This window comes from Penicillium subrubescens (assembly GCF_028828155.1).
Source record: "Penicillium subrubescens strain IBT 31985 chromosome Unknown utg000006l_segment0_segment0, whole genome shotgun sequence".
In the NCBI taxonomy this organism is placed as follows: domain Eukaryota; kingdom Fungi; phylum Ascomycota; class Eurotiomycetes; order Eurotiales; family Aspergillaceae; genus Penicillium; species Penicillium subrubescens.
In genome coordinates this window covers 614,888-641,925 of record NW_026643156.1, presented here as the reverse complement: position 1 = coordinate 641,925, position 27,038 = coordinate 614,888, and the positions used below count along the sequence as shown (strand labels likewise).

Genomic DNA, 27,038 nt, shown 5'->3' with positions numbered 1-27,038 from the left:
GGATGCCCCGCATCCATACACTATCGATTATACTGCAGTGTCAATCACCTAAGCAAGAGTTCATTCACTTTAGCTTATGAGCATGGACACAATCACAGCAGTGACATCTGCTGTCAACGACTTAGTCCCCAAGATCGATGCATCCTTGCGCGATAAGCTCGACGTACTACGAACAGACAATCCGACCGATCGGATCAGCCCCGCACTGCACATCCACAGTAAACAATTTTCCCCGGATTTGTGTTATGGGGGACCTTACAAGCGTTTAATAGAAGCGGCAGAAAATATTAGTCGTCGGAATTGCGAGGGACCGACTGAGACCATGGCTGATGGAATCGTTTTCAAATTTCACAGTCAAAATGTCTTTTTGTGAGGCCTGTCAGAATCGGAGCTGCATCGCCCAATACTGTCAGGCTTGGAATTTTATGCAATGCTTGCCTGCCGGGACCGATAGCCCGTCTAACTTTTGACTCGGCCGATCGGCCGGGCAACCCTATCTTAAGTACACACGTTTTATACATGGATCACGACTTTCATCAGAGTTGGGTGCGAGATAGGGCATAATCTTTTATTTCCCTTCTGATGACCCTGTTTGCCCATCACTATTGAAGCCGATCAAGAATAGCCAACTAATCGAGGTGCCTAGGAGTCCACTTAATCCACCCAATAACAACACAATCAGGTTGGATAGCTATACATTAGTGTTATCTCGTGTACGTAAGGATTTATCACCATATATGCTGTATGTCGCGATACGAGGAGAAACCTATTTGGGTTGATAGTGTCTAGTTTGCACAATTGACGAATGGGAGAAACGGAAATGATGAACAAGAAGATGACATAAAAGAATTCATTGATTGATGAAGGAAAAATCCGTGCAAGGGGGCCAAGGGGCACGTTGAGGTCTCCTTACCTGGTGGAGCAGGACCTCGGGATGAAAGTAAAAGCTGCCGAGGCCCGCGAATATGTAAGACAAAAGTAAGAGCACAAACTAAAGTACATACAAAAATGGATTGGCCACGACCCAGAACATTCGAGTGATAAGTTACCACTCCATTTCCCGGGACAAATGTTCAACTCTGACAAATGAAAAATAGGCATAGACGCACACACTCCTTCTCTCACGATATCTTCGCGATGTTACTTTCCCTTTCACTGATAATCACACCCCAGTCAGAGAGGACTCATTCAGGCGCTGGCATATGCCTTTCCGATATCTGACAAAGCAGTGCCGTCACTGTTAAGGAGGTAGCCTGGGAAGACTCCGAAGTAGGCGTATCGCTCAACGTAGGGCTGGCTGTCCATCCAGGGCAAAACATCTTGCAAGAATGCAATCTGCTGTGCGTCAGTACCGTAGCACTGGAACTCAGTAACCCAAATGGGCAGGTTAAGAGTTGCGTGGGCATCGGTGACATTGCCCTTGAACCACGCAGCGTTGCAGTCCTGATACCAGTGAATCGCTCCGAAGTCCAAAGTACAGCTAGTACAGTTGCCAAGGAAGTAGTTCGTCCACTGCTTCGTGTTGTAGTTACCACCGGAGGATGAGCCAACGTTGTTCCACAGGACGCTCGGCATGCCTATCTTAACAGACCCGGCAAATGGCTGCATGTAAGTCATATAGCCCTGCGCAGCTGCCGCAGGCAGAATGTTAGAAGAGGCGGAATATATAAGGTCAGGTTCATTGAAGCCAAGAATATGCTTGGTGTCGGCGGTTTTAACGGCAGCAGTCCAGTCTGGGTCGGCACCACTGGGGAGGCCCCAGAGCATAGGAACACTGGAAAGTGAAACTGGTCAGCTCGAGGTTCCTTGCATGTAAACACATGCACAACTTACAATTCCCAAGCAGATGGTAGACCATTGGATGGGAATCCCCAATCATAGCCCCAGGAGATCTTGCTATTGCCGGCGAAGAAGGTCGTATACATGGCGTTATCTTGCGGGTTGTTGTTGTTGTACGCAAGACCACGCTTAGCCACTGGAGTAGTCGATGAAGTGTACTGGTAGAGGTTCAATCTGTTAGGGCCTCCACAAGTTTCGCTCGAAGCACCAGTACAAGCCATGTTGCACTGAGCATTGCCATCGGGGGCAGGACCATTTCCGCCCTGCACCTGGTTACCACAATAGCACTCATCGGCATACTCCACACCAGCGAAAGTGAAGCCAAGAGCCTGGCAACCAGCCTGGCAAGCTTCCACAGTCATCTTCGATGCTCCGCCAGGTACGGGGATCCCGCTAGGGAGGGCGCGTTCAGAGATGTTGTCAGTGTAGCAACCCAGCGAAACCCATCCAGTTGCTCCAGAGGTAGAAGTAGCCGAAGCAGTCCCCGAAGTAGCTGAGACGGTTGATACAGTCGAGCTTGCCGTGGCAGTAGTCGTAAACGCGGTTGTGGCAGTTTGCCTGCCGTATGTGTACAAGTCCAGTCGGTTCGGCCCTCCACAAGTTTCCGTCGAATCACCATTACAAGCCATGTTGCACTGAGCATTGCCGTCGGGGGCAGGTCCATTTCCGCCCTGCACCTGGTTGCCACAATAACACTCACCGGCATACTCCAAACCAGCGAGAGTGAAGCCAAGAGCCTGGCAACCAGCCTGGCAAGCCTCCACAGTCATCTTCGATGCTCCGCCGGGTACGGGGATCCCGCTAGGGAGGGCGCGTTCAGAAACGTTGTCGGTGTAGCAACCCACCAGTGCCCACCCGGTAGTAACTGGAGCGGTGGAAGTGGCCGATTTAGAAGAAACGGATGTGGCTAGAGTTGTCGAACCGGACATGGTCATGGTAGAAGAGATTGAGGTGGTCAAGGATGTAGTCGTGCTGTTTGAGCCGGTTCCGGCAGCAGGAGCCAGGTAGGCGATGGTCTCAGCATAGGCCGCAAGGTTATCGCTAGCCAAGGCCAACACCGTACCATCCTGAATCACCTGGTTGATCGTACCAACAGTGCTCAACGCGAAAACCTTCAAGCCGCTGGTGCTGCCTTCAATGCTGAAAATGGCAGCCTGGCAGTTCTCGGGAGTCGGATAAGCTGAGCACGTGCCGATATAGTTGTTGAAGAAGCTGTACAAGCCGGCGCCGTAGATGCTGATTTGTTGAGTATCGAGGATACGGAGGCCAAACGCGTCACCACCGGTGTAGACAGGGTCCCGAAGAGAGGAGCTGACTGAATAAGGTCCATGGGCGGCGTCGGGGTTTGGCTGCCAATACGGCGTCTCGGTCTGGATGAATCCCGCAACAATGTTGGATGCACCAGAGAATTGATATTGGTACAAGGAATGGTGCTCAACGGCGGTTCCATACCTTTAGTGATTGGGTTAGTATATTTCCGTTGGTATTGGGGCATCTGTTACTCACAGCCAGATATTGCTTCCTTCAACGAGGAGCCCACGGCCTGTGTATACGGAGATTTGGGTGTTGGCCGGACTATCCATATCATGGTCTGCTGTCCACAGCCAAACATTCTCCAAGTACACATTCTTGGCGCTTGATCGGACCCAAAGGGACATATAAGCGGCTTCGCATGCGGAAGAGACCGCAGTGGTTGTCGGGCACTGCTGAACTTGAAGGTTTGATCCAGCAAAACCACCAATACGGGAATGGACGTCCCACATGCCAGAGCCTGCGGTGGCAGCCAGATTCCACTCAACCAAGATCGCACCGGGAGTCGAGCCACGAGTTCCAACGATGGTATCCGACCACTGGAAAAGGCCGGAGTCCCCAGCATTGCCAATTTGGACCACTGCTTTGGGTTGATTGATGTTTGCGAAGTTGCTACCAGTTGCCAGGAGAACCGGATAGGCCTCGCCAACGATGCGCGAGCCCGCTGGGACCATGAGAGTATCGGAGACAACGTAAGTTCCCTGGTCGATATAAAGAAGTTGGTTGGATGCCGCAGCAGATTGCAGGGCAGCATTCAAGGCTGCCGTGTCATCTGTCTGACCATCTCCCTTAGCGCCGGCGGCGCGAACACTCAAAAAGGAGGCCACGGGGGAAGCTTCATACTGAGGCTTGCTCTGGGTAAGATAGTTAGAAGTTCCGCTGGCCAGAAGAGCGCTAGGTCGGGAAGCCGGTTCCATGGGCCCTTGGAACTTGTGAGGACCACTTGGAGAATAGCTATGACCTTGACCCCAGCCGCTAATTGTCATAGAGCCAGAGGACCCGGCCAAGATGGCGTTGCCATTATCCTGTACTGCCGTGGCCACATTGCTGAGCTGTATGTTCTCAAGCCAAAGACTTCCGTTGCTATAGGAAGTGCTGGTGTATGCCGTGTCCACGAACTTGGAAGTATTTTGAATGGTACTGTCGAGGATGACAACTGATCCCACCGCCTGGTTGTCGATTCCACCATTAGAGATCGATATAGCAGTGCCGCAGTTGTTGATGTTCAGTCCTTGGTAGGTCCAACCCCAGTTCCAAATCTGGTTGATACCAACCACTGCGTTGGAGATTGTCAAGCCTCGCATGGTGAACTGCTGGCTGCCGATGTTGAGTCCATAGGCACCTCCAACCGTTGTCACATCAGACATGAAACCGCCAGAGCCTTCTCGTTATTAGCATTAACACTATATGAAGATAGATAGCTGCCATACCGTTTTCAATGAATATCCCTTGGTGCTGAGTCCCGGACGCCGAGCTCATCAGAATTTTGACATTCTGAATGGTGGTCGCCTGGGCAGTTGGCCAATGGATACCGGTGGCACCCACGGTGGGCGGCACAGCAGTAAGGTCAAGAACAAAGTTGCGTATTTGACGATAGAAGACGTTGGTAGACCCCCAACCCTGATTTCCCGTGCTTTGGTACTGATCTCCATCAATAATCCAGGTTGAGGGAAAGTTGGCGCTGGCCTTGAGAACCGGGAGATCATTCGGGTTACCAATCAGCTGAGTGAAATAGTAATCAATGATGGACGAGGAAATGATGTAGGTTCCAGCTGGGAAATAGACAATGGCAGGAGTGGTTGTAGAGGTTTGACCATTAGATGGTCCAATCCGTCCTCCGGCGCTAATGGCCGCGTTAATGGCCGCGGTGTCGTCAGTCACACCATCACCTGCGAGTGTTTTAAGATCAGACCGCAGTCCTTGCAGACTATTTTTATTGGAGACATACCCTTTGCGCCATAGTCCTTGACATTTCGAAAGACGGTGTAGGTAGACGGATTACTGTTGAATGCAGCAACACCGCGATGGCTGATACCGGCCAACCAGTAGGCTGGGTCTGACACAGCTCCACGAGCAAGGATATCAACATTGTTGGTCGCCTTAGCAGGAGTTTTGGTCGCGGTCGCGGTTGGATTGAGTGCGTGAGTCACATAGATAGAGTATTCCGAGAGAGCAGAACTGACCACGCTGCTCACAGCAGGGATGTCCACAAGCGCATGGGCACCAGACAGTCCCAGAGAGACCAGAGCCGCTGCAGCAAACTTCATCTTGAGTTACTGACAGTAACACTAGACTTGGATGTGCCTTGCAAGATGAAGACATCCAACTTTACAAGGCGTAGATGGCCTTTTATACCCATCTTGGAAGCCGTGAAGACTTACAAACTATCGCTGAAGGCTCGGCCAGCGAAAAATGAACTCCTTAGCTTCAATTGCGCGCGGAAACTCGGTAGTGAACACGATTGGCAAGTGCAAAAATCAACTGCTCGTGGAAAGTCGACAATGGACACAATTGGAAATTGCAAGGCTCCGTTAGAGACAGTGAGACCGTCCAGGGGGAGAAGTTGTCCGGACGCCTCATCACAATGGTCGTTGCAGAGTCTCCGACACTCCGCCGTTTAGATGATACTGATCTCTGATTGAACAATTCCCTCGGCAAAATATCCCCAAGAGCTTTGGCAGCTATCATCAACCCCAGTTTTTATGCAGGTACTGATGCAGACTGTGCGGACTCGGTGCCTTCGGCGCCCATCGGTGTGGATGCTTGTTTAAGTTGTCTTGGATGTTGCTTTCCGTCTTTTTGAAGGTCTCCGACCGGTAGATTGGATTCCTGCAGGGAGGATGTTCTGTTGATCTCTCCATTTTCTCCTGGCTAGGTAGACGGGCCCTGTTGTTCTAGATTGTTTCCTTTTCTCCCTTCCTCTAGAAGAAGGTGAGAATGTCAGATTCCCCTTCCTATTCCCAAGATTCCTTGTCGACCCTGTGCGCAGAGTCGCTGGCCACGACAGGCCGCCATCCTGTCAGATACATTCTCATTTGCGCTCAAACCGATATTCCGCGTTGAGGGAAACCTCATTTCATATGATCGAAAAAGCCCCCCCCCCCCGCCGAAGCCATAAGCTCTTCCTGCATTCTGCAGCTCCGATGGCTGAAGAATGGGGACCCTCGGCCCAGGAACGGATTTTCAGACCAATAGAGCGGGGCACGGAGGAGGGAGGAGGGCCATTCTAGGTTAATGCAAGGGTATCACACTAAGCATTCGTGAGAATTAGGTATCAAGAGTCATTTCTGCCTCTTTGGGCCTCGCTAGTAAGACGGCAGCTCTTCTGGAAGATGGCACGTTGTGGAACTGGAATCATTTGCAAGGGTCGGTCAATTCCCCGCATCCGCGCGGAGCCCCGCACTCTCCACGGGACCAGCGTAAGCCAACTTCTTCAGCAGAGATGAAACCCTCCTCGTGAGAGTCCGGTAATGTCGCGCGAAGTTCTGCTCTAGGCTTATCATCTGTGTTGGGAGATAATAGCCGTCCACACACTGTCGTTCCGGAATGAATACGGGGATGATGCTAAGAGGAAAATGCCGTGGGACCGGTGATTGGATTGCTGAGTCCACGCTAATGCAAGCGATGGGGAAAAGGTCTTCGGCAAAACAATACGAGCCCATCCAAATTCTCGCATTCGCATAGAACTTGATGTGTTTCTGGACAGAAAGCTTATTGTCCGACTTATTAGCTTATTAGACATCTTACAAGGATGGTGTACCATGGGAACGTCCATGATAGTAGATCATTCATTCATCAACCATAGGTCACCGTAGTCTATGGACATTATTCGCTTGTACAGTCAGTAATAACCGTCGTCTAAGTCTGGTTCTCGTTACAACAATCCTGGAGGCTTTGGCCTCTTTTATCGCTTCAACAATCCTTTTCGTGAACGGGAACCCGGGGTGCTTTAACGTAGCTCCGTTATATTTCCTCTTATGAAATGTAACCGGAGGTACTTATATTAATCGCTGATCCGGAAGTGTCCGTATGAATCATACTGGAGTTTCGACTCCCAAGAAAGCTTACTGCGGCCAGGTTATATTAGAAGCCGGTAGTTCGTGAATTTTTTCTTAATCTTCCGAATCCGAACTGTCACGGAGTCACGGACTCATGGACAACCGATGCTGGTCACGTGTGCCAACAGACCTTGGCATGTTGACATCAAGAACGAGCTGGAGAACCTCGCCTCTTCAAGCTTTTTGTTTGTACGCGATTGATTATGGCCTAGACTCTGAACACAAAGTCGATACATCAAGTCGGAATTGTGTCCGGTTTTTGGGGCGGCTTTTCCAGGTGTCCTCTTGACTATTTCGTATTTGAATATCCACATTTCCGGGCATTCAATTGGATTTTCCACGCCGCCTTCGGACTTTGGAGCTCTACCTCGCGTCAAACCGAGCACAATATACACGATTTAGACGCTGAGCTTCTCAACCAATCAATGCTTGGATAGTAGTTTCATAGCTTTCCGGCTCCCGTCCAAGAATCTCCTTCATGGCCGGTGATACAACAGCCGTCTCTCCTTGCTTAATAGCCTCCCAAGCCGTAGCCCATTCTCTCGAAAGGTTCACCCCATGGTATGTATGCTTGTCCCCGATTTGCGAAAGACCCTCGTACTCATCAACAGAAATCTCACGAATCTTCAAAGACTTTCCAATCGCACGGCCCAGAATGTCAACAGTCTCAGCAAGCGAGATCTCCCGTCGACCAGTGAGCAAGACTTTCTTGTTCAAGTACTTGAAGGTCTCGGGGTGATCGATGTAAGAAGTGATCAGTTTGGCGGTCGCTTCGCCAAGTTCGTCACGTTTTACCCATGAGACTCCTGGTCCGGTTCCGGGGTGAGGAATGGTGATTTCGTTGGGAGGGTTGGCTGGGTCTAGCCATGCCGTGTAAATCGGGAATGATTCTGAATAGAGTCCTTCACGGACGGAGGTGTAGGTGACTTTTTCCGTGAGTCCAGCGAGATATTTTTCTGTTTCGAGGTGTGCGCCCATGACATGGGCTACACTGTGGACCGTTAGGTCGCCCGCGAATCCCAGGGACGAGTAGAAGATATGTTTCACGCCGCTTTTGATCGCAGCCTGAATCGCCGTGCGATGCGCCTGGTATCGTCAGTAAAGCCCTTTGTATAGAAATGAGATTCTTACATTCACTCGGTGCTCGATCTCGAAGGATGCGTATGAGATGAGCATCAAAACGTCAACTCCATCAAAAGCATTATTAAGTGTGGCCGGCTGGTCATAGTCTGCAGATCGCAGTGTGGCACCAACCTGGCCCAGGTTCGTCCACTTCTCCGGGCTACGTGCAATCAAAACCAATTGAGTTGCTGAGACAAGTTTCGAGAGGTGATTGACTATACTCGTTCCGAGACCACCAGAGGCGGGGAAGACTCCAATTCTAGGGGCCATTTTGGGAGTGCTTGAGCAGAGTTCTGGACAGGCGAATCCTCGATGTTAGAATGGGGTTCTAGAACAATTAAGATGCGGTGACGCTTTTTGTGAAGTTGAAGTCAATCACTTCAATGATTATGATAATGTTGCAAATTCCTGTTTCTTGGTGTCTTACGATTGATCAGCAGTTGATTATAAATGGCTTCCTTCGGTCGGGTATAACGGCCACCGAAGATTGTTCATTTTGTCTGTAGACCGGAAATACTTCTCGGAGTTATACAAACGCCTCTCATTGTAACTTTAACTTGTGTAATAGAAAGTTTGTGCAATTTGAGTATTCTCACTCTTTACAAATATCACTCTAAAAAAGCAAGAATAAGTCGACAGCCGAATCGATGAATCTTGAAGCCCCACTTGAAATCATCCCAAGAAATGACATCATCAGACCTTGTAAGACAGAATGAACCGCCCGTTATCATACTCGGTGACAGTATAATACTCCTTCCGCACGGGATTATAGCTCAAGTCCTCATTGCCGGCCATGAACCACCCAGGGAACTTGGTAGCAGTATTACCCTCCTTCCAAGTGAAAAGATCACCGGCGGCAGGATCACGACCGTTGCTCCGTGACAGATAGAACTTTCCATCATAAGAGACACCTCCTTGCATCTTGAGAATGTCCACGCAGTGAGCCCAGCTGGCAGTAGCCAAGCCGTCACTGTTGGTGCGTAGTCGGCGAGTCGTCGAGTCCAGCTGGTACTTGACGAGTCGGATCGGGACGGGATCTTTGTTGGCGTCGACTTCCCCGTCGCGGACGAATTCGCCAACGAGGAGGGTGTCGGGCTTGTCGCTGCGGTCGAGGGATATCCAGGAGAAGCGAAATGGAGATTTAGATCCGGGTGTCCACTTGTACCAACTGCAGAAGTGTTAAAGAAGGAATTGAGAGAATCAAAGTTGTGTTCGTGGAACGCACCGAACTTGTGGAAGGACATATTGATATCCATCAGCCGAGTATCCCTTTCCGTCCTTCATCTTCCCAACGCCATCGGCAGTCTCTACCTCCCAAATATTATCTAGATCAAAGGCACGAATACCATTGTTGGTATCAACAACATACAGCAGATTACCATACCACATAATACCACCAGCGTGAATAGCGATGGACTTGAAATCATCATCTGCAGAAGGATACACAAGAAGAACATGGCGATACTTGTGTGTCTTGCGATCAACAAAGCTCACCCGCACACTGTCACCCTGTTGATACCAGCTAACAATCCACGCTTCATGGTCATTCCACTTGCCAGTGCCGAGCGCGTCGGCGGAGCTGGTGATACCCTGTGGCGTCCACTTGGTAGTCTTGTAGTCGCCCGAGTTCCATGCCCAGGCTTCATTGGGAGATCCGGTTCCGACCGATGGATGGCCTTGGTTAAGGTCTCGGTTTGCGGAGTTGAGAACGGCGGTGACACTGACGTTCTTGCCGGTGCTTTCGAAGTGTTTTGCTAGTGCTGCGAGGTGGGGGCTGTCGGCGGATTCTTGGAGTGTGAAGTCTTTGGCGGCGATGACATTTTTGTTCATGCAGTATCGAGAGTCTGCTGCGAAGGTAGCTGGGAGGGAGAAAGAGAGCAGAGCCCCCGTCAGCTGCAGGAAAGAAGAGTACCGCATCTTGTCGGCTTATTGTTTGCTTACGATATGCAAAAGATATTTGTGAACACAGTGGTTGTCCATGAATATTTATACTGTAGTCCAGGAGATTCGGCGGATGTTGAAGCGCCCAGGGGTTATACGAGCTTTCCAGGCCTCGTATACCAGCATGCGTCTTCAAAATCCATCTTTAGTTGCATGCTACTGCTCATCGATCAGGTTTGTTGTATTCAAAGGACTCGTTAAGATGCGATCGTCGGCAATACGAGACTTGGCAGGCCGCGGATCCAGCCAAGCCCGGGCGGACAGCCCAAAAATAGCCACTGCATGGTTACAACGCCCTCGTAAAGGTGACTAGCGGAGAATTTGGCTCCTTGGCAATGGAGCTGAAACCCGGGGATGCTCGCGTCATCAAGTCTATTCTATTCTAGCATAACTGTTGCTCACCTGGATTATCTCGACTAGCCTGAAGAAGTGGTATCTCGCGTGATGAAATTCATAATTCGTAGATTGATTCGATTCTAGTCAAAGAAGATTGAGGAGAGAGGTATCATACAAAAACGCCATATCTATCCAATGAAAATGCAAGAGGGAAAAAGGAGCCTCTTCTAGTTGATACCGCCAGTGCCGAAAAGTTCCATCTTAATGCGGTCGGCTGCCACGCCCTTCTCCTTGAGAGCGGCCTGCACGTCGGTCATGAACTTGTCGGGACCGCAGATGTAGTATTCCGTGGTAGGAGCGTCGACAAAAAGATCCTTGCTGGCGTCCAGTTTGCTCAGGTCCACGCGACCGACGTGATCGAAGTCGACACCGTGTTGCTCGTTTTCGGTGGGGTGGCTGGTGAAGAAGGTGGCCTGGAGGTTGGCGTGGCTCTTCTTCAGCTGGGCGATGTGATCCTTGAACGCGCGGGCTCTAGAGGTACGGGCACCGTGGATGAAATGCAACTTGCGGTCGGCAGAGGTGGACTTGGAAGTCAGGGTGTTCAAGATGGAGGTCATGGGGGTTAAACCAACCCCGGCAGAGAGGAGCACAACTGGGGTATTGGGTTTCACGGCAGTAGCAGACAGGAAGAATTCACCGCAGGGGTGAGAGACCTTGATGATGTCACCCTTGTTGTACTTGTCGTGCAAGAGGTTGGACACATAGCCGGGGTGGGTTGCGGCCGCAGAGTCGGTGGCGGGCAGACCCTTCTCCTTCTTGACACTGATACGGTAGTAGTCCTGGGAGTGCTGGTCGCTCAGCGAGTACTGACGGGGCTGCAGGCACTCGAGCTCCGGCACCTTGACTTGCACAGAGATATACTGGCCCGGTTGGAAGGCTGGCAGAGGCTGGCCATCGACGGGAGCCAGGTAGAAAGAGGTGATCTCCTCCGACTCCTGAACCTTGTCGATGATCTTGAACTCGCGCCAGTCAGTCCAGCCTTTGCTTTCTTGGTAGATCTGCTTCTCACGGCCGATCATGATATCGGCGAGCTGCCAGTAAGCGACTCCCCAAGCCTCCTTGATCTCGGGTGTGAGGGCATCTCCGAGGACCTCGCCCATGGCCTCAAGCAGAAATTTGCCAACAATCTCATACTGCGCAGGCTGGATGTACAGGGAAGCGTGCTTGTGGCAAATAAGCTCCACAGCTGGTCCCAATGCACCCAGGTTGTCGATATTGGCGGCATAGGCGAAGAGAGCGCCAGCTAGAGCACGGGGTTGGTGGCCATTGCGCTGGTTCGGGACGTTGAAGACGTTGTTCAGCTCCGGATGGGCGGCGAGCATGTTCTTGTAGAACACTGTCGTGATGGCTTGGCCATGCTCAACAAGGACCGGCACGGAAGCCTTGATGAGTTGAAGTTGGTTGGGGGTCAATCCAGCGACTGAACCCATGATGATTGTTTGATCTTGATGTTTTGACGGATGTACGAAATAATCGAGAGAGTTGTCGAGGTACTGCGCAATTTATAAAAGAGTCGGATGCTTGCTTGTTTCCACTCTGGTATAAAGTAATCTGCTTGTAAGAAATATAACTCATCTACAATGGGCAGATGGCCAGCTATTTATTCCCCACCCCAATGAAGGCTTTTTCTCGTAGCGCGCAACGCGAGCAAAGCCCGGCCGACGCCAGCGAAAGAGCCATCGACTCATCGGCGTACCCGCTGGGCGTCTAGAAATGACGAGAAACTCTGTTCCTGTACCTGGACAAAAATCAGGTGTTCTATGGTTCGGTGTGGTTGAAAACGATTTGACCCGAGAAAAATAAACATCTCCGCGGAGGAGCGGAGGAGCGGAGGAGGCTTAATAAAGCGGTGGCAGTAGGCAGAGGCTGAATCGTGGTTTGATGGCTCTTTCGCCCGGCTGGAGAAAACTCGGCACAGCACACGGGCTCCATTTTTGGTGACACCCCACGGTAATTCGGGGAATACTAGAGAAATTTAAGAAGAACGGATTAGATTTCACAAGCGACCGAAATAATGATTCTTTGTGAGAACTCACGATGTTAGTTACTTATGAGGGCTTTCTTTCAATAAACAATTTTCTATAGCAACTTATAGGATCGTGATTCTGCACAGATATCATGATATCGCGTATTTTTTTTGCCAATCATCTCCTTACAATATGCAAGTTTATCATAAGCACATCCCACTGTCGATAATGACCATGATGACGTGGCAAGTCAAAGATAGTCCATTAATAATCCATACTATATGGATATTCGCTATACTTCTCTTACTCCTGCATCTCTATACCACTCACTCCTGATGTTCTATATACTCCATCCTGAATCCAACTTACTCAAATAGGACTAAACCCCGTTTGCGTCTCGGGAGTGACCCGTCGCGTCCTCCCCGAGCCAACCAATCGAGCATTTTCTGTTTGTCACGAGGCGCCCGCCCAACACCAACCGTCAGCCCACTCGACGAGAATTATTCGGTCACTACACGTACATGCCATATTTCCTGTGCCGCATTGCCGCCGCTTTTACGAGAGCGCTTAAAGTTATGCTTACTGCATAGGTAAATTTAAGTCCAGGCTCAGACTCACCAAGCTGGTCGGTGTCATCACGTGATATCCCAGTGACTGGGTCCCTTTCTATATAGACTAGTACTACTCCGTACGGAGTACAGTACGTTGCGAAACTGGGGCACTGGGAAAGAAAGTGTGTGTCTAGGGGTAATCTGTTTTCGAAATCCCCTGTACTGTCATTTGAGAACAGCCTACGGAGTACACTGGCATGGTATGCTGCATTCATCCCCTTTGCAAGAGTTCGGAATGAACTGTAATTTCCGGCGGCCACACTGCCATATAAAAAAGGTAAGCCCGCTCTAAAGACATTTCCCAACATGCTAGTATTGGCCGCTCGAAATCAGTTTCACCGCTTTACTGTTATAGATTCTGTCTGGAACCCTCTTTGAGAGCCGGCTAACCTGCTACAGTTAGTTAGACTGCCCTAACCTGGTCACAACTGACGATCAGCATGGACGCCGACCCCATGATCGCGCAGCACCTGCACCACCCCTGAGACTGGACACACAGGTACTGTATCGCCCGTCCAAAGGGCCCGCACGTCTTACTGTCATAGCAATGCTAGACCAGCCATCGCAGCGCCTACTACCAGGCCCGGGTTACCATACTTGAATGCCTCATTCGCAGCACCAGTCTTTGTCGCAGTCTCGACAAGAGAAGGAGTTCCAGTTGAGGAGGCATGGGCCCCAGTATTCCGGGTACTAGTACTTGTTGTTGTCGTAGCAGTCACGGCCCCAGCAACGCTCGTGTTGAAACCCAGTTCAACAGAAGCGGCGGGCAGGGTGACTGTAGACGTCACAGTAGTCATAGTGGTCACAGGAGAACCGCTCTGGACACCAACGCCCGGAGCAGCTAATAGAGTAACACAAACTGCTGAAGCTCGAGCATCCACGTAGTTGCACCCAACTGAAGAAGTGCTGTTCAGAGATTAGTCTTGTCGCAATCTTGCTCCTGATTTATTTATCATGACTCACAGTGTCTCCGAGGGTTCAGTATATGATAGTCCAACATATGATGGGCCTGTGACAACAGCCACACCAGTAGAAGGAAGCGAGCAAAGGGTGGCCTCGCTATCACACTTTATATTGTATGTCGTGTGTGTGGCATCCTGCAGCAATGTGGTTGTCAGTATTAACCCTCTAGAGTCGAAGTATCATGGATCGTACGCTTCCAACAGTAGAGACAGTATAGTCGCTCAGGATAAGAAACTGGTCCAAGAAAGGCGAGTCGGCAGTTGTTTGAGCAGAAGCGGCAGAGACTCCACCCAAGGCAAGAAGAAGCCGAGGAAACATCTCGAATGTATTAATATTACTTTGGTGATATTTTTGGGTGAATGCGCGATAGACCGTGGAGTGAATTAAAATCACAGCTCTATAAATGTCTAAGAACCAGGGGCTTTTAACTATGGAAGAGCACACCATTGCGTTTGGAACTAAATTGATTGTTGGCATTTTTGCGCCTGACAGGCATATGTGGGCCCCACTTGTGCTAATGCAGTAAGCGGTTTAAACTAACGAAGCTTCGGAGAGTGCCAATTTTGCCGAAGGTCCAATCAGCGACGAAGTCCCCGGAAAGGGGAATCCAACTGATGAGGTGTAACCGGCCCCTTACAAAAAAATACTATTTTTTACGGACCTTCGTGGAGCGAGGGTTCGCCACCCATACAATACTGCCCACCCAAACGATATCGTATATTTACATACTAAACCGCAGATTTCAACACCACTAGATCAACCACATAACAACGAATTAGTAATTAAAATTAATATTGGAGCTTAGCCATATTACTAGCTTAGATACATTGGCTAGAATTAGTTTAGATCTAAGCTTACTCGCTTGCTATCTATACTTAAGGTTTAACCGAACGTAGCTAATCAAAGAATGTACAAACGTACTTTATTAATTATATTTTAAACACTATCAAATTAAAATATAGCGACTTTAATATAGGATATAATATAAAAATATGATTTAGACATTGTTGTTGACGAATAAGACTCGTAGAAAGAGAGAGTGTTAACTATGTAAAATCGCGATATCGTTTGGGTGGCGGATCCTCGTGGAGCGAGGGTCCGTAAAATATGTAATTTTTGAAAGGGGCCGGTTAGTCTGTATATATCGCGAGTCAAAGCGTTGGTGCTGCCTAAGGGGTAATCTGTCCAAATTCTAGCGATTGGTAGTAGTGAGCATCGGCAGAATGGTTCACCCGATACCGGAACTTTCAATTACGGTAATTTTGGCGGCCTCCCAGAAATACTTCAAGGAAATGATTCCTGACCGAATTTAGTTTTAGCGCAATCTGAGTGGGGCGCTAGGAAACAAAGCGTGTGTCTCTGAGGGGTAATCTGTTTTCGAATTCTACTGTAACCGTAGTAGGAAAAGCGCGCAGGGAACAGCCTATAAGTTGTCCACTTTGAAGCAACATACTCAAATCTGACACCCAGCTACGAACCAAAAACCAGGCCCCTTAAAGCAAGCGAATGAGAGGAAGGATCCTCAACATGACTCAGAGTTTGTCGATCCTTTGTTTCGGCGACTCCCTTACTGCAGGCTTCTACCATCACGGGCTGGGGTATCATCCGTATGCAAAGAAGCTCTATGAGTGCCTTCAAGCAGCGTTTCCAACGGCCGAATTTATGATTGAGGTGGATGGAGCTCCGGGAGATTTGGTTACATCTCCTCCCGGATCATTTCTATCTCGGATTCAGGGGAAATGCGTGACGAAGAAATATGACTGGGTTATTGTTCTCGGCGGGACGAAGTGGGTTAACCTTATTTACCCTATACACTGCATATTTACTCACGCATATTTACTCACGCTGACTTCTTTACACTAGTGATCTTGGATTTGGCAACGACCCTGACAAGATATATGCCGCCCTTCAAGGGTGCTGGAATGTTGTTCTTGCTACAGGCGGCAAAGTACTTGCCTTAACAGTCCCTGAGTGTGCAGCTGATTCTGCAATTCTGGACCAGAGACGGACTGAGCTAAACTCATATATCCTCGGTCATCAAGCAGAGCAATTGTAAGTTTCTCTGGCCTCTCAGTGCGACGAAGGGGATCTCTAAAGCTTTGATAGTTACACGTTTGATCTGAAGAGTAAAATTCCGTATCGTTCTGCGACTCATGCATTCCGAGACGGGATATTTGACGATGGCTTACATCTTACACCGGCCGGATATGATCTGATGGGGAATATAGTAGGGGCTCATTTGATTAATCTCTGAACCCAGACGGGGCAATACAACGGGGATAGAGATAAACGTATATTGCTGCTAAACGAGATATTATAATCAGAACGCCCATTGTACGTCAAATAGTGTCTGATGCAGTCGAATATCATACAGTACGTTGCGAAAACGGTGCAACCGCCTCCACTCTTTGAGTGATTCTTGAGGCCCGCCGCCAATCTTCACCTTCCTTACATTAATATCCGTCCTACCAAGAGGTTTTTGATCCTGTGGTTGAATGTGCAGACCGAAGTGCATAGGATAAACTGTCTCCAGACCGTATCCACTATCAGATCGAGTGGAGGGCTAAATTGAATAATCGAGTTGTGGTCAAGGATACAAAACAGGACTGACTCAACCGCCTGGATCCTACTGGGAACGGATAAAGAGGATGCTTGTAATATTATACGACGGAAGACAGCCCGTGGCTGACCGGTGAGAGTGGATGATACTGATATGGAGCTATCGGTGAACTCCCAACGGGACATCTGCCAGGGCATTACTGCCAAATTCGAAATCAGATTCCTTTTCTTGCACACGTAGATTGTTTCCCAACCCCTAATTCAAACTACGCTAGGCTAAATTAAATTAGCGGCCTCCAGGCTCCTATAGAAACTGTTTTGTCTTGCATACTGCGTTAGTTAGTCTCGGATTTACGGGGTCGGCATAAATCTTAGGCGTGCACAAGCGTTTGTACACGATTGGTCTAGTCGTACGATTCAGCAAAGAATCGTATAGGTCAGGTCAAAGGTCGTACGATTTGGCTCAGAATCGGAAGCTAACGTATGATAGAAGAATGCTCCAACTTCATCAAAGAGGTCAAACTTGATCTAAACTAGCTATAGAAAACAGGCAGTATTTATAACTTCATGATATCACAGCAAGGAATCAGAATATAATCTTATAGAAATCAGGAGAAGTATAGAGCGTTGAAGCTCTTTCTCATATGGGATCAATCGTTGAAGATCATCGTCATGTGTAGGTTCCGTCACATTCTGTCAAGTTCGATAGCTTTCGAGGGCTTATGCACATTCTCATGTCAACAGTTAGTTATACTGAATTTACAAATGAATACATGCCTGACATTAATATGTATCCTAGATACGACATAATACATACACCGCTCTCTGAAAACTCCAAATACGGACTAGTGTGTCTTGGCACACGGGGCAGAAAAATTCATCGAAGAGTAGAGTTGTTGCACCGGTTTCGCGACGTACTGTAGTTTGAACACAACTTCCTGCGGAGAAAACTTGGGTTGATTCCTAACAATATGTACCCGCTTCACACCCCCCAGATTCTTTAGTAAAAAATTACTAGGTAGTGACGCATGCTACCCGCACGAGGAAACCCCGCAAGACTCGAACTTGAATTTCCCAGTTACAAATTCAGCACTCTAAACGTTCAACGCAATCACCGCCTATAATTTGAAAATAGTTCGCCTGTTGTCCTTTAATGGTGACAATAGGGTTGCTGATCTACCGATTGCTCTCTAGCCACATATCTATCGATAAAAATCACTAGCGCCCTTCTGCTACCTTTATTTTTTTGGCATCTCGACTATGTATCTACACGGGCAGAAGAAATGAAAGACTTAGGAGTGGTATGGAGCACACCAAGATAAATGGGTGATCTAAGCAGAAAGGGCTAAGAAACAATGGGACCAAAAGACATTGATCTGATCCTGATGATATGCAGTCAACTATTTAGTTAACTAAGTTAACTTAACTTAACTAGTCTGGTCTTCTGACTAAGAGCGCTAATTTGGAAAGGGAAGGCCAAGAAAAAACATGGTAAAGTCGTTGTCGGAACACTACTCTTGACGACCACTGAAGGGTTTGAAACGTTTCAAGTGGAATCTGATAAAAGAATGACCTGATCATTAGAGAACTCGTTGGCTGTGGCCTGATACCTGATTGTGGAAGAAACAGGAAGTGAGTGGGAAGTAGTGATATTCCACTTCACCGCCTTAGTAGAATGTTCTATTAACACCAGCGAAATAATGCCACGTCCCCGCCACCTAACATGCCATAAAAGATTTTCCACCCATCGGAGTCTTGGGATTAAGACGCAGGAAATTGCCCGGATCTGTCGGTAATGTGTTTAAAGCCCGGCGCTGATCCCCAGTTCGCAGCAAGACATAGTCAAGCACCTTATCTCCTATGCTGCATCGCTATCAATATGGCGGGGTAAGACCAATCGTATCTTGAGAATTATATGGAAGTGCATGTGCCTTGCGCTGTTTCTTGACAACTTCTAACTTATGAGAACATGCGAGCGACAGAAATTGGACATCTTCTTATCGAAGGACCAAGACCTGATGACTCTCTATCGCTCGCTATGATCTCTTGAAACATCTGGTTCCGCAAGCTCCGCGGAGTAGCATTGAATCTCAATTATTATCCTGTAATTGTAGTAGATGAACGAGTTTAGAAATCTTGTAGAATTTCTCTGTCTCAAATGATCCAATAATGTCCTGCTACTTCTTAGAATGCCGAAGTACCTATCAAGGAAAAGGGTGATTTTACAATGAACCCTTGATCGAGATTGCCATCATGGATAGGATTAAAGCAAATTTCCGATGAACCAATAATAATTGACGACCGACCTGTCATTTATCCTTACAGAGACGTTCATTTAGTGGGAATCCATACAAAGGCTCGCATGCTGGTCGCAGACAGCCCAGACCTTTCCGTTTGCGGGAAAAGAACTCCTCCCCACTTAAGACTAATGTGGGCTCTCACAACACATAAACATGGGACAACCGTCCATTGACCTCATCACTGTCCTTTTAATAAATTCCAATTCGACGGTTTATGAGTATGAGGCCCAATATGGGTATTCCAATTTTAGGTAAAAAGGCTATTCCTTAGAGATGGGATCGCTTTGTTAGCTGATGCTCGTATCGTCTCCGCTTTAACAGTTGTGTCGATGATACTTGCATTTGGTAAATACAGGGCAGGGGTGTCAATAGTGACGTCGGCGATGGATAGGGAGATTTAATAAATATCTCAGAACTGACTTGAAAAGCCATAATGAAGATCGATGCTGGATCGAACTAATTTGTTTCGAAGAAGAATCGCTATTCTTCGAGAACGCCCGCCTGAACTAGAAACCTACGATTACCCTCGTTGAAAGACATCAATCCGCAAAGATGATGTTCCACAAGCGTGAGCCTTCACAGGTCTCTACACTGGCCGGGCCTTCTGGCCCCGGAGGCCGTAGCCAGCTGCCTATGCTACAGATGCCAGACAAGATGCGCTTCAATGTCCTGTGCATGTTTGGCGAGTTTGTTGGCACATTCCTCTTCCTCTTCTTCTCGTTCGCTGGAACTCAAGTCGCCAACACTCCTATGCCCGAACCTGGATCTTATCCGAATACCTCCAATCTCTTGTACTCGGCTCTGTCTTTCGGTTTTGCTTTGACTGTCAATGTTTGGGCTTTCTTCCGAGTTACTGGTGGTCTTTTCAACCCTGTAGTAAGAATTCTCGATGTGAATACATAGAACGAGAGGCTGACGGTAGATAGGTGACACTCGCTCTCTGCTTGACTGGTGGCATGCCTGCACTTCGTGGTTTGATGGTCTTCCCTGCCCAACTCGTCGCCGGAATTGCGGCCGCCGGTGTTGTTAGCGCCCTTTTCCCCGGTCCTCTAAATTGCGCCACTCGATTGGGTGGTGGTGCCTCTATCTCGCAGGGTCTCTTCATCGAGATGTTCTTGACTGCTCAGCTCGTCCTTGTCATTATCATGTTAGCCGTCGTCAAGCACAAGTCGACCTACCTCGCTCCTGTCGGCATTGGTCTTACTTTCTTCGTCTGCGAATTGATCGGTATGTTTTCACCATCCTACCCTCCCATTACCATTCCTACCATCTAACCTAACTTCTCTCGTAGGTGACTATTACACCGGCGGTTCCCTGAATCCTGCTCGCTCTCTGGGTCCGGACACCATCAACCGCAGCTTCCCGGGGTATCACTGGATCTACTGGGTTGGTCCTCTGCTTGGATCACTCCTGGCATCTGGCTTCTACCACCTTCTCTGCTATGTTCGCTGGGAGCACATCAACCCCGGTCAAGACTACAACGAGTGGGAGATCAAGGCTCGGAAGGACTCCATGGGTGCCTCTGAGCGCACTATGACCGATCCTGTTCATAATGGCAATGGCACTTACACTAGCAACGGTAATACTACCAATGGCTCTGCCCGCCCCCCGACCTCTGAGACTGCTCCCGAGCAGCAGGTTTAACTACCGACAGAGATAGCACCATTGCGAAATGGTGCAATATCCAGCGGGATAGGCGGCTGAGGTGTCGAAATTTTCCTCTGGAGGGGTTTTGTGCATGATTGGGGCTGTTGTTGAGGTTATGTCGTTGTGATGGGGGGAACGCAGACGCGATCTACTTTTGTCACCACGCTGTATATCCATTTTTACTTTTGTTTTCTGTCCAGTCGATACTCTAATATATTAATTACTTATTTCTCATCCACTACGCTGAGATTGACTGAATAATTGAGGTTGAATCGCTATATTGCTAAAGTATAGAAAGATGCACCTGGTGATGTCCGGTATGTGACGTTTGTCTTGGCAATGATTCTGTCACTTTTGAGTTTTTACGGGCCTCGTCTGTAAATACCCTAAATCGTTAGGGTAGGGGGCGAGGTTCCGACTTGGCTTTGTGTACTCCGTACGGAGTAACTTTTGGCGGCATCCTGCGCCACAGTGATCGTTTACGTTAAGGGATTGGTCAGGATTTTCCGCTAATGCAATACTAGAAAATCTGAATCGATGTTCAGAGATGGTAGCATATTTCCCAAACCAGTCAACCGTTTCAATGTATCTTTGTTTAACCAAAAGGAGCCTACAAAGTTTTATTGACTAGATAGGATTCAGGGTGTGTGTGACCCCAGTCAACAATACGCACAAGGATTATACTAACATTTTCTGAGAATTTCATTAATACACAATGATTATACTAAGATACTGTAGCCGTACTGTAACGCTTGCTTCAGTAAGCTGCATCCTGCCTACAGTAGCGCGGGCAAACCTGCGTCATGCCAGCCGTGGTAGCATCAAAGAGCACACAAGAAAGGTAATTCGCCTGGAAATTTCCGCCATATCCTGCCTCCTAAGCGATGCCATCTTGACAATTAATTCAGCGCGCCAGAACAACTGTGGTAGGGAAAGGGGTGTGTGAAAAACGGACATTGACGCTCATTTGACAAGCCACTCACCAGTCTAGTCCCCACCCAGCCACCATCATCAGCCTTGTAGTCCTGCAAAACAAGCAAAAGTCGGACCTCGAGGCTCAAGGGGTTGATGAAAAGGTTTCTGCGAGTGAAAACTTCGAACTAAACACGAAGGCTTATCTGTTACAGGTAGATCTGCAGAGACAACGACCTTAACGTGCAAAACCACCTTAAAACTCATCCGCTTACTGTACTGGAAGACAGGGGTTCAGTTCATACCCCGGCCTGTTATACAGTAGCTCCAGCCCACTAGACGAATCGAGGATTTGCAGATCCACCAATTGTCCAATCTCACGGGTTTACGGGCATCCCTGCATGCACTGATTATCAAAGACAGGCTCAGCTGGGCTTCTAGGCTCAATACCTGTCGGGCTCCTACATAAACCTAAGGCAGCCCCTCGACCATGTGCATCGATCTTCCCGACCGAGTCTAATTCGCGTCTCGACATGCATTCCGAGCCATCGACGGGAGATGAACGGGACTCGGAGGCCGGCGGCGTTGCCGTCGCGCCCGAATTCGCGAATCGAAGTGATTCGCAGTTACTAGGTGAGTCTGCTAACAGCGGGAAATACAAAATCGTTCGGTCGCATGCTCATGCTTGTTTGTCCGCGCCAAGCCAAAATGGGGTACAAGCAGGAATTGAAGCGACAATACTCCACGCTGCAGATGTTTGCGATCGCGTTCAGTATCATGGGTCTTGTACCGTCGATCGCCTCGACTATCGCGTTTTCGCTTCCAGCGGGTCCTGCCGGCATGGTTTGGGTGAGTTTGCGGCTGTGTCGTACGACGAAATATCGCGTTGCTTGTTCGGTCGCTGATTCGCGATCGAGATAGGGATGGTTTACAGCTAGCATCTTCATTATTATCGTTGCGTTGGCTATGGTATTTCTTGTATCACTTTGAACTATGAAGTAGAACCTGTGATTGACAAATTTCTAGTCAGATCTAGCATCTGCAATGCCCACGGCCGGTGGTCTATATTGGTGGACCCATTACTTCGCTGGCGACAAGTACAAGAACCCTTTGAGCTTTCTGATTGGATATACCAACACACTGGGCCTGATTGGCGGCATATGCTCAGTCGACTGTATCTCAATCCTTACACCTTGGGAGTGAATAGATCTAACGTCGGCCATCCTAGATACACTTGCTCTCATGATTCTTTCCTGTGTTTCCATCGTTGGCGAGTCGGACTGGACACCATCGCGTGGCGAAATCTACGCTGTTTATGTGGCTTTGATTCTCATTCATGGAGTTTCTGCTGTCGTCACCGGCCGTATAATGCCGAAGATTCAGACAGCCTGCATTTATATCAATATCGGTCTGGTGATTGCTACGGTGATTGCATTGCCCGTCGGAAAAGTCGCTCGAGGCGGAACGTTGAATTCGGGGAAATACGTTTTTGGCCATGTTGAAAATTTAACAGGGTGGCCGACTGGATGGGGTTTCATGCTTTCATGGCTTGCTCCGATTTGGTCTATTGGCTCATTTGATTCCTGTGTGCATATGAGCGAAGAGGCTTTGCATGCTGCCAAAGCTGTCCCGATGGGTATCATGTTCTCGGCTGGCTCGGCACTTGTTTTCGGCTTCCTAGTCCTGTCTGTCATGGCTGCTACCATGAATCCGGATGTGTCGCAAACTCTCGGTACTAGTTTCGGACAGCCCATGGCACAGGTAGGAGCAGACCTTTCTTTCCAAGCCTTCCAGTGCAGAAGCTAATTGGGGCTCTGCAGATCTACTACGATGCACTTGGCAAAGATGGTGCTTTGGCTTTCATGATTGTACTGTGTATCGTTCAGTATCTGATAGGTCTCAGTTTGGTGAGTCTTGGTGTCTCATCACAAAAGGCAATCGGTTTACTGATTACCTTAGCTCGTCGCTACATCACGCCAGGCATGGGCCTTTTCACGAGATGGTGCATTCCCCTTTTCCAACTTCTTCCGCCATATCAGCAAACGGATTCAATACCAGCCTATTCGTATGATCTGCGGCCTTATTGTGGTATGCCTCATCTTGGGTCTGTTGTGCCTAATCAACAATGCTGCCACGAATGCCTTGTTCTCCCTGTTCGTTGCCAGCAACTATCTATCTTGGGGCATGCCGATCTTTTGTCGAGTCTTCTGGGGTGGAAATCGATTCCAGCCTGGCGAGTTTTATACTGGCCGATTTAGCAAGCCAATTGCGTGGATTGCTGTCGTCTACCTACTTTTTGGTGTCGTGTTGTCCATGTTCCCGACCGCGGGTCCGAATCCAAGCCGTGCGTATTCATCTCCTTTCCTGTTCTTTGAACTGTGGGTGTTGACTGTGAGTTTTGTGCAGCACCCGACATGAACTATACCGTTGTCATCAATGCCTTTGTCTGGATTGGTTGCATGGTCTACTACTTCCTCTTTGCCAGGCATTGGTTCACTGGCCCACGAATGACAGTCGACGAAAGCAGTTCCATTGTTTCGGAAAGCACTCCTGTCACCTCTGTCTTGGGTATTTCACGCTCTCCAAAAGAAGAATGATCCTTTCGAACTTTCGGGGATTTCATGGACCGATCCTGCTCTTTTTTGCCATTCTAGGCTGAATGCTGGATAAGTCGGGAAATATATATCCGTCCAATTAGATAGCGTTACCATTATTTCGAAAGTCTCCCAAATAGTCGTACTAGAGCTTCCTAACAGTTAATTAAGAGAATTGCGTGCAAAAGATAGGGAACCTACGTACAATAGTATCAATGTAATTGTTTGTTAGATTAGCAATAACCCTCGTGCGGAGAGTGGATTTTTCGCTAAAAATAGGGGGCCAAGATGACGTCGAACCCCCACACTTCCCCTCAATCCCGAGCCAGGGGGATTCTTAAACTCAGCAACGTTGACCCAGGATTACTTGGCTTCAAGCTTAGGTTCGACTGCAGGAAATACCCTTGTATTCAGCCTTCGACCACTATCATGAGTCAAGATCATGAGGGTCCAGCAGAGTTGGAAGATAGTGATAGCTATGACTTTCCCCAACCACCGACCAGGGGCTTAACGGACAGATCACAACAGAGCATCCAATGGAAGCCTTCATCGCGGACGGTCGAAGAGACACTAGCTGAGGGACTCTCCAATGAGGATCTCTGGCTGTTGATCCGGAGATTCAACAAGGTATGCACAGAGACTAGCTTCGATGTCGCCGGAGCTAACATGTGATCAGCAAATATACCATGTGAAAGCTGTTCAAGATTCAACCAGTCAGAAGCTAGATTTGAATCGAGTCGAAGATGAACAGTTCCCGCCTGAGAAGCTGCGCATGACTATCGAGCGATTCTATACGTCGGTTGTTGTTGGCGTGATTGAGTTCGTTCGACATGTTGGGAGGCTGAGATCTTGGAAAGAGCCTGGGCGGACTTCTGCCTTTACATTGGTATGTTGCTTCTCGCTCATATGATGTAAATGCGGAGAGACTTACGATCAAAAGGTCTATTTCCTTTCATGGTACATGAATTTACTGGTTCCAACCCTACTGAGCGCCATGATGGCCTTGATCATGTTTCCACCCATTCGACCAATTCTCTTCCCCAGTGCTCCAGTTGTGAAAGATTTAAATTCACCAGCCGGCAAGAATGGCCAACCTGAGTCCCAGGACAGTCTCACTGGAGCGCCAGAATCTCACAAGGGCGAGGCTGCTGAACAAGAAGCCAAGAATATGATCGACAGTGTCGCGACGATTGCTATGGAAAGTGCTGCTGCAAAGTATGGCCAGGCTGTACCTCAAGATCTTGATGAAGTACCTCCTGAGTCCGAGGGAATTGATATCGCAAATAATCCTGAGGAGGCTGTGCCGGGGGATCTTGGAGATGACAAGACAAAGAAGCCTGTGAGGACAAAAGTGGCTCGGGGCACTGACAAGGCCATGCGTGCAATCAGTGATATCACAGATATTTATGAACAGTTCGGAAAGTGAGTCAAGCCTTGCCGGATATTAGGTTGATGAAGTCCTCCACTAACGCGAGGAAGTCTTCTGTCACCCACCCCACCATTCCTCTTGGTCACGCCACGACTACGTCTCTCGGGTATACTGGGCTTCATCTGCTTAGTATTTCCGTTCACTTCAAGTCATTCTATCATCAAGGCGGTGGAATTTATTGTTGGACTTGGATTCTTCGGTGATCCACTCTTCACGTTTGGAATGGCGTTGCTGAATCGGACAATCCCTAACTGGAAGGACCAAATGGACATTCAAAAGTATGAACATCAATGTGAAGATATTTGATACACTGCTAACATGAAGCTAGGACACTATTGGAGGGCGTTCCCACTAACGCCCAGTTGACCCTGACGCTTTTCCGAATTGGAGAAATCAACTCCGCCCCGTTACCACCGCCACCAAACTCTGGAGACAATGAGCCGTCGTGGCCAATTCGGCGCAAGAAGTCCCAAGCCAAGCTTTTGACCCATGGGAGCAATCTTGACCTTTCAACCGGCCTTCAAACGCATGACACCAATGAGTCTCTCCCGCCACCCAAGCCAAAGAAACGTTTCTTTTACAAGCTCATGAAATTCGTCCGTCGCACTATCGCAACGGCCATTCGAGGACATATCGCCTTCGACCGCGCCATGGCAATTGCTGGTTCAGCCCACACAAAGAACTTGATAACAATGCTCCAAAAGAAGCATTTTTCATCCAAACCATTTGGACCTCTCAAATTCGATGCCAAATTCATGAAAAAGAGAGGTGCAGCGGTAATAGACTCAACAAAAGAGCCACCCATCCTTTACTTTACGACTTATCAGTCTGCGGGACTGGATGATCTAAGCATCGAGGCTCGCAAGAAGAGTTCGGTTCTCTTCCAGATCCCCGTTACGGAGATCCAGGAATTGAAGAAGACTGAGGGTCTGGGATGGAAGGGTAAATTGATTGTGGAGTTGACGGCTGGCAGTAAAGAGGCAGCTGATGGCCTGGTGGTTATTGGGAAGGAGGAAGCACAGTCGTTCCATCTCACGGGTATGAGGTCGCGAAACATGCTGTTCAACAGATTGGTGGCTATGGATGCGCAGTTCTGGGAGAGTCGTTGAGGAGGATGTGTGATTATGATTTAAATTGACGACGACGAATTGATAAGTACATGACGCAATCTATGTCTAGGAGTTTGAAAAGATCGCACTTAAATAAATGGTGAGAACTTTGACAAAATGTCATTCATTTCGAGAGAAATTGAGTATTGCACTATGTATACAGCGAACGCCAGTAAAGTATCCCATATTTCTAGCCAATGCAAGCAGAAATTTTTATAAAAAGTCGAAAAAAGTCGTGAAAAAGTGTCGCCGCCATAATATGTACTTGAAGCGGATCACA

The 27,038-nt window shown here is 48.5% G+C and overlaps 9 protein-coding genes across 9 annotated transcripts; 4 read left to right on the top strand and 5 right to left on the bottom strand.

The window, feature by feature from the left end:
• Window positions 1-1,188: 1,188 nt before the first annotated feature.
• N7473_008778 (uncharacterized protein) lies at window positions 1,189-5,417 on the bottom strand (the record flags this gene model as incomplete). Its single annotated transcript, XM_057154718.1, has 5 exons — window positions 1,189-1,774; window positions 1,834-3,291; window positions 3,346-4,531; window positions 4,581-5,039; window positions 5,099-5,417. The coding sequence occupies 5 exons, from the start codon at window positions 5,415-5,417 to the stop codon at window positions 1,189-1,191; spliced, it is 4,008 nt and encodes a 1,335-aa protein (XP_057005848.1).
• Window positions 5,418-7,622: 2,205 nt separating this feature from the next.
• N7473_008777 (uncharacterized protein) lies at window positions 7,623-8,600 on the bottom strand (the record flags this gene model as incomplete). Its single annotated transcript, XM_057154717.1, has 2 exons — window positions 7,623-8,294; window positions 8,340-8,600. The coding sequence occupies 2 exons, from the start codon at window positions 8,598-8,600 to the stop codon at window positions 7,623-7,625; spliced, it is 933 nt and encodes a 310-aa protein (XP_057005847.1).
• A 423-nt stretch (window positions 8,601-9,023) lies between these two features.
• Window positions 9,024-10,247, bottom strand: N7473_008776 (uncharacterized protein; the record flags this gene model as incomplete). Its single annotated transcript, XM_057154716.1, has 2 exons — window positions 9,024-9,498; window positions 9,556-10,247. The coding sequence occupies 2 exons, from the start codon at window positions 10,245-10,247 to the stop codon at window positions 9,024-9,026; spliced, it is 1,167 nt and encodes a 388-aa protein (XP_057005846.1).
• Window positions 10,248-10,834: 587 nt separating this feature from the next.
• fhpA (flavohemoprotein) lies at window positions 10,835-12,097 on the bottom strand (the record flags this gene model as incomplete). The annotated part of the gene is made up of 1 exon (XM_057154715.1): window positions 10,835-12,097. One exon carries the CDS (start codon window positions 12,095-12,097, stop codon window positions 10,835-10,837), a length of 1,263 nt encoding a protein of 420 aa, XP_057005845.1.
• A 1,687-nt stretch (window positions 12,098-13,784) lies between these two features.
• On the bottom strand, window positions 13,785-14,526 carry N7473_008774 (uncharacterized protein; the record flags this gene model as incomplete). Its single annotated transcript, XM_057154714.1, has 3 exons — window positions 13,785-14,151; window positions 14,209-14,342; window positions 14,401-14,526. 3 exons carry the CDS (start codon window positions 14,524-14,526, stop codon window positions 13,785-13,787), a joined length of 627 nt encoding a protein of 208 aa, XP_057005844.1.
• A 1,209-nt stretch (window positions 14,527-15,735) lies between these two features.
• N7473_008773 (SGNH/GDSL hydrolase family protein) lies at window positions 15,736-16,462 on the top strand (the record flags this gene model as incomplete). Its single annotated transcript, XM_057154713.1, has 3 exons — window positions 15,736-15,995; window positions 16,072-16,260; window positions 16,315-16,462. The coding sequence occupies 3 exons, from the start codon at window positions 15,736-15,738 to the stop codon at window positions 16,460-16,462; spliced, it is 597 nt and encodes a 198-aa protein (XP_057005843.1).
• A 3,157-nt stretch (window positions 16,463-19,619) lies between these two features.
• Window positions 19,620-20,711, top strand: N7473_008772 (uncharacterized protein; the record flags this gene model as incomplete). The annotated part of the gene is made up of 3 exons (XM_057154712.1): window positions 19,620-19,943; window positions 19,994-20,294; window positions 20,359-20,711. 3 exons carry the CDS (start codon window positions 19,620-19,622, stop codon window positions 20,709-20,711), a joined length of 978 nt encoding a protein of 325 aa, XP_057005842.1.
• A 1,448-nt stretch (window positions 20,712-22,159) lies between these two features.
• N7473_008771 (putative GABA permease (Uga4)) lies at window positions 22,160-24,223 on the top strand (the record flags this gene model as incomplete). The annotated part of the gene is made up of 8 exons (XM_057154711.1): window positions 22,160-22,259; window positions 22,330-22,475; window positions 22,548-22,595; window positions 22,653-22,800; window positions 22,855-23,387; window positions 23,447-23,533; window positions 23,586-23,970; window positions 24,033-24,223. 8 exons carry the CDS (start codon window positions 22,160-22,162, stop codon window positions 24,221-24,223), a joined length of 1,638 nt encoding a protein of 545 aa, XP_057005841.1.
• Window positions 24,224-24,649: 426 nt separating this feature from the next.
• On the top strand, window positions 24,650-26,758 carry N7473_008770 (uncharacterized protein; the record flags this gene model as incomplete). Its single annotated transcript, XM_057154710.1, has 5 exons — window positions 24,650-24,847; window positions 24,897-25,106; window positions 25,161-25,642; window positions 25,700-25,927; window positions 25,978-26,758. 5 exons carry the CDS (start codon window positions 24,650-24,652, stop codon window positions 26,756-26,758), a joined length of 1,899 nt encoding a protein of 632 aa, XP_057005840.1.
• Between the last annotated feature and the right edge of the window lie 280 nt (window positions 26,759-27,038).